The sequence below is a fragment of the Euphorbia lathyris genome, chromosome 3, assembly GCF_963576675.1.
Source record: "Euphorbia lathyris chromosome 3, ddEupLath1.1, whole genome shotgun sequence".
In the NCBI taxonomy this organism is placed as follows: Eukaryota; Viridiplantae; Streptophyta; class Magnoliopsida; order Malpighiales; family Euphorbiaceae; genus Euphorbia; species Euphorbia lathyris.
The window spans coordinates 59,861,449-59,867,598 of NC_088912.1; the positions used below are offsets into that span (position 1 = coordinate 59,861,449).

At 33.8% G+C, this 6,150-nt stretch overlaps 1 protein-coding gene across 4 annotated transcripts; it reads left to right on the forward strand.

The window, feature by feature from the left end:
- Window positions 1–1,522: 1,522 nt before the first annotated feature.
- Window positions 1,523–5,609, forward strand: LOC136224462 (membrane-anchored ubiquitin-fold protein 4). Of its 4 annotated transcripts, none has more exons than XM_066012809.1 (5): window positions 1,523–1,732; window positions 1,795–1,880; window positions 1,959–2,192; window positions 4,830–5,000; window positions 5,271–5,609. In XM_066012809.1, the coding sequence occupies exons 3-5, from the start codon at window positions 2,063–2,065 to the stop codon at window positions 5,324–5,326; spliced, it is 357 nt and encodes a 118-aa protein (XP_065868881.1). In that variant the 5' UTR covers window positions 1,523–1,732; window positions 1,795–1,880; window positions 1,959–2,062; the 3' UTR covers window positions 5,327–5,609. The 4 variants fall into 4 exon arrangements, with proteins under 4 accessions (XP_065868881.1, XP_065868880.1, XP_065868879.1 ...); XM_066012808.1 differs by having other exon boundaries at window positions 1,846–1,880; XM_066012807.1 differs by lacking the exon at window positions 1,795–1,880 and having other exon boundaries at window positions 1,946–2,192.
- Window positions 5,610–6,150: the final 541 nt, after the last annotated feature.

A 6,150-nucleotide genomic window follows, 5' to 3' on the forward strand; every position in this document is an offset into this window, starting at 1 on the left:
CGGTCCTGCCTTGATGGGATGACGTCCTACCTCGGCAGAACACGATCATGTCATTGCAAAACGCCATCCTGTTGTAGGTAGGAACGTTCTGCCGTGGCAAGATGTGTTCCTACCCACGACAGGAATTCCTGCCTCGGGAGGACGCTTGTCGTTTCGATGATAATTTTTTTTATTATTTTTCTTTTTTAAACGAACAATTACCTTGCCGTTTCTTTTTCTTTGTAGTCACCACCCCGTGATATCCGAGGAGTAGGAAGTTGTGTACTCATTCAGAAGTGGTTTGAGCGTCTCGACCCCCGTGTGAAGGGGAGAGTCTTTGTTGCTAGCTTTGATTCTTTTTTACAGTCTCTCAGTACTTTGGTCATGAAGATGGATAGAAATTCTTAATATGCTCTGGCTGGCTTGATTCGATTGTCCAAAAAATTTGATTGGTCCCTGAACTTTTAAAATGTTCTGATAGCCCCTTGAACTTGTATAAAATGTTCAGTTAACTTCCCGAACTTGCGTAAAATGTAATCAATTAATTACTCGGTTGTAAAAAAGTAAATTAAATGCGGAATATATATTGCACGCATCTTAAAAAAAAGTAAAACAATCAAGTTTAGGATATTCGATTTTAATATTAGAGAATAATTTTTTTTATAGTTGAACAAGGAAGAACTTCTATTTTTTTTAATACGTTTTAATCTATTTTGTGAATTATGTAATAATATTCTAAGGCATGTGCAACATATTTTCCGTATTTAATTTACTTTTTTTAACCAAGTGATTAATTGATTATATTTTATGCAAGTTTATATGATTAACTAAACATTTTATGCAATTTTAAAGGGCTATCAAGACATTCTAAAAAAAGTTAACGAGTGAATCAATCTTTTTGGATAAGTTTGATGTATTAAAAAAAAAAAATACTCCGTTACAAAATACCATGGTGTGCTTCAAACTCCGAAATTGACAATGGCCCTGTTTGGTAAAGAGTGTTTTGGGATAAAAAGAGCGGTTTTGACCAACTTTAGAGGTTTGACCGGTGAAACCGCTAATTGGAGTGTTTGGTGGAGAGAGGTTTGGGAGAGAGTTTTGGGATGAAAACGCTAATTTAGAAAAAACTCTTAAAAGGAGCTTTTTCAATTAGCGTTTTGCAATATTAAAATTAATGGACTTCTTTAACCCTAATAGATAGACTCCCTCTTCTCCTGCGCCAAAATTAATGCCTTTATTCGTCTTTTTTGCACAAACCGCTATTATCAATCAGCTAATTTTTACCAAACAGATATACACAAACAGTTAATCAAATCAGCTAGTCAAATCAGCTAATATAATCAGCTAACAGCTAACACCTAATGTAATCACCTAACAGCTAATTCCCAAACAGGCCAATAAGAAACATGTGATTCCACTCCCCTTCTCCACCTAATGCCAATGGCTAGTCGCCACGCCATAAGTAATAATCTCTATTGGCTGGCTTTGATTATAAAATATATAACCAGTAACAGACGAACATAATCACTACGGGGGCTATATCTTTATACTGTAATTAAGAAAAAGGCAAGAAAAGAGAAGTCTCTCTCTCTCAAGAGAGTAGAAAATTGAAAAGGCACAGAGAAATGGGCCATTAGACATTTCTTGAAAACAATTATACAGAATCGCGATCGGGTCTTGCTTTAGGGTTTTCTTTCTGATTTTTCATCCTTTTCCCCTTTCTGTAGCTCTCATAAACCCTAGGGAGTAACAGGTAAATTTTGTTTTGTTCAAGTTCATGATTACTTCAATTATTGCTGATTATTCTGTTTGCAGCGCTTCCTTGCTTGTTTTAGATGCAATGTTCATTTGTTTGTTTTTTTAAAGCAATTATTGACTGAATTTCGAAGTGGAGTTCATTAGTAAGTTTCTGTCTGTGTGTTTGTATATATTATTGCTAACTTTGTTTTTGCTTAAATTTATTTAGTTTTATTGTGCAGGATTGCGGAGTTTGAATAGTAGTTAGTGGTGGATACAGCGGTTAGATTCTCTGACAAGTGAGGTTGTTGAGGGATTTTCTTTAAAAGAAATAGTTAAAGGTGAAATGCCGGAGGAGGACCTCGTAGAGCTCAAGTTCAGATTGTATGATGGATCTGATATTGGTCCGTTTAGGTATTCGCCGGCCTCTACTGTGGCTATGCTCAAGGAGAGAATCGTCGCCGAGTGGCCAAAAGGTCAGGGTTTCTCATTTCTCTGTACATCACCTTCTCAGCAATTGTTAATTGTGAAATTTTGCCTTCTTTGCTTAGACTTTTTGGGTTTTAAGAGTTAGGCGTATTGAATGTTCAATTTTGCAAGACAGCTGCCATTTATAACTGGTACAATCTCTCTTCTTCTTTTCCAAATAATAATACTTATAAAAATGGAAATGGGGGATGTGTAGGACTATAGATTTCTAGTATCGAATTCTTATGTTTGAAGGTAATGATGAGTGCATAAACTATTTCCACGCTGTTAGCAAGCTTTGTGGATATCATACTTCTCCTTACTATGTTCCCTACTAGAATTGGAAGTCTTGTACCTTATTGCTGGACTTGAATAGTGAAGCTGTTACTTGCTTGTATCTTTGTTGAGGCCTTAAAGAAATTGCTGTAGGTTGAATAACCAAAAAATTCCTGTTCTTAGTGTTAATTGAAAATTGAAAATTGAAAATTGAGAATAGATAATATCTGAATTTAATCTGAATTTTTCATTTTTCGTCTTTGATTTCCTTACTTCCTATTGTCCAGATCTTCTCTCTCTGTTCTGCCTGTTTGTATCTGAAATTCTAATTGCTGATGGTTAATTACTCTTTACTTTAGGCAATATTGCGTTTATATTTTTCTTCCTGATTGTGAGAGTTATAATGAATTAGAAAGAACTTGGTAACAAAATATTTTACTGTCTATCAATGAATAGATGTTGGGCATTACATACATGATACACCACTTACATGGCAAGCATATACATTTTGCTGAAGTTTTTTTATTAGCCTTTTCTTTTTAACTCCCTCAGTCACCTAGTAATAAGCTTACTTTCCTTTTTTGTCCTTAGCAAAATGTAGTCCACTTTCCTTCATTAAAATATGGTTAATTTCTTATAATGCCTTACTAGTATTCGTTGTTATCTACAATTAAAATAAATTGAATATAAATATATAAAAAAAATGTTTTTGTACTTGCCTAGTTTGGCAGTTTTTTTTGTCATGCATAATATTGTTTTTGCCTTAACACTTCTAATTTAATTTCTATTGGAAAATGCAGTTTTAGCTTAATGCTTCTTGATTAGGTTGTCTTTATTAATGTGATTATTTATTACATGATGAGGAAAAATCTCCTGTTTTAACTACAATAGTGAACATTAATTAGTCTGTGCGATAAAATCAGTAAGCCTATCACCATGGGATGAAGTGTCAAGTATGGTTTTCCAGTCTGTATATCATTAACAGAAAACTGTATGACTATGTTCTACCGGGGGAACATTTCTCTTACACAGGTAGTATAGATGTAAATTTTTTTTGACAATGCCTGTCTTGTTCTGCACCATGAAATCAGTTAGATCCACTGGAAGCTAGTGGGTAGGTTTCTTTTTCACACGCAGCTGTCCTCATCCTTATTCTTATTTTTACTTCAGCAACTTTAGACGGGGCAATTGCTTTTAAGATTTTTGGTGTGAACCAGTTAAATTTTTGTGATTTCAGAAGTACTTACGTAATTCTTGACATTTCATTCTCAAGGAGAAAGGGCAAGCTTTTATGAAAAAAGACAATTTTGGTTTTGTTCGCCACAATTTAGGATTTTAACTAGGCAGTGCATGTGGAAAAAAAAGTGCTCAATTATACCCTCATTTGTTCTATCATTTTCAATCATTTATTGAGTTCTCTTTTAGGGTTCGAATGTAGTGAAGCTTTGATCCTCATAAAAAAAACGAGCATATATATTCTCCCATTTTTTGTTTTTTGTTGTTCTTTTCGTTATTGCTCTCTTTTTAAATTACTTTGATTGTTTCAAAGCCAAAACAACACTGAGTGTAAATTTATCAATTAGATCTAAGCCTTTGGATGGTTTTAATCTCCACTATAGGATTTTAATAAACCTAAATCTATTGGTCATTTAGGGTCCATGTGAACACCACTGTACTTATCATAAACAATTTTCTTTTAGGGATTGAATGTAGTTAAAAATTTACTTCCTATGATCCCTTTTATCCTTTTGGATATTGCTCATATTAAATTACAATTGATTTTTCAAAACCAAAACTCAATTGTAAAGTTCATTCTTACCTTCATTTTCACTTGTCATCTTATTATTGCATTTGTCTAAATCAATTGCTTGTAGCATCTCTCACCTATTCATGAAAACTGTTTCTGATATTAGGTCTTTGTAACCTGTAGTAATAATAGTCGTTAGTCATAATCGATATTTTACGTGGAACATGTTTTTTTACATCCCTTTGTAACTACAGTCATTCCAGTGCTCTAGTAGTGTGAGTATCTTATCGAGAAAGCATGGGAGGGAGTATTTGATACAGCATGTGCAATTTAATCTTGATGGCCCTTTTTGAGAACTTTTCATTAGGAGGGAATGTCATTGAAGTCAGAATCTACTGTTTGATTTTGGTTATAGTTATCCATCAAGCAAAGAAATAAGATAAGATCAGATAGGCACTTACTTTAGTTTCTGGTTGTTTCCTTCCGCAGTCCCAGACTAATATTTGAATTCTTTTGCTTTTAGAATCTGCTCGTGACATGTTTAGAAAGCATTTGATTGCCTTTTTGTACTCTTCTATTATTTAGTCCTGACAAAAGATCTGAACTTGGTGATTCCCTGCAGATAAAAAAATTGCTCCCAAGGCAGCACATGACATTAAACTTATAAATGCTGGGAAAATTTTGGAGAACAGTAAGACTGTTGGCCAATGTAGGGCTCCTTTTGGGGAGCTTCCAAAAGGGGTTATAACAATGCACGTTGTTGTGCAACCATCTCTAGCTAAAGCAAAGACAGGTAATTTAAAATTGTTCTGTACTGTAGTTTGCAACAGCTTAGTAGATTGACTTGTTCCTCTTAGTAGAAATGCTATTCTGTTTGTCTGGAGCCTATGTTTATAAATACATATGAGACTATTATTTGACGCTGCAATTAAGTTGATGCTATCAAGGAACACGCATAATCAGAATCAAAACATGCACTTGTTCATGCTCAAGCATGCAACAAGACATTACCCTCATTAAGATTTTAATTGGAAAATGCTTGTCATTTTATATGGTGGAACAGAGAAAAAGGTGGATGAGGCACCAAGGAAAAGTTTCTGTCTATGTGCCATATTGTAAGAGGAAAGGGAGATGTGGTGTTTTCAGGTCGAAGCGTGTGATGTTGGCAGAATCTCATGGCCAATCAATTAGTTGCTGGAAAGACAATAATTTGTAAAATGCATGTGCCGCCCCCTTTGTGCTGCATGTTTAGTTTGAGGGCCATTCCAGTGTAACAATTAATATGCTGCTCTGCTGATCTCATGTATTTGCCTTGCCTTCTATGGAAATGTGTTCCTGTATCTCCGATTCACTCTCCTTTTATAATTTATATATTTTATACAAGGCTTTGGTTCTGACATTCTTTAGTTGAGTACAGTGTTAAAAATAAGCAGCCTGGACCGCTTAGACGTTCAAAATTGAGAACCCATTCATATTTTTCTTGCCTAGGTTCCCGGGTTGTTTTTCTTTTTGCACCTAGTGACTGCCCGGAGGCCGCCTGAGCGGTGATCATAACAAAAAATGTATTTTATTATTATTATTTTGATTTTTTTTTTTTTTGCTTTATTATAATTTACTTTTGTAAATTGCTGCATGGTTGTTGAATTTTCATGATATGGTTTTAAGACCTTAAGGATATTACTTCATAGTTTTCGGTAAATTATATATTATTTATGAACATTATTTTTTTACATGTTTTGATATTGCTGAGATGTTTTGTTTTTAACACATTTTTAAGCATATATATATATATATTAAATTATTTTATATTATTATTTTTAGATAGTATATTAAATATTTTAAATAAAAAAAATATAAACAAAACAAACTCAATCCTATTAATGTCCAAATAAGGACCTTGTTGGCTCGACTAGTGCGGTTGGAGATTATAATTTAGTTGAACA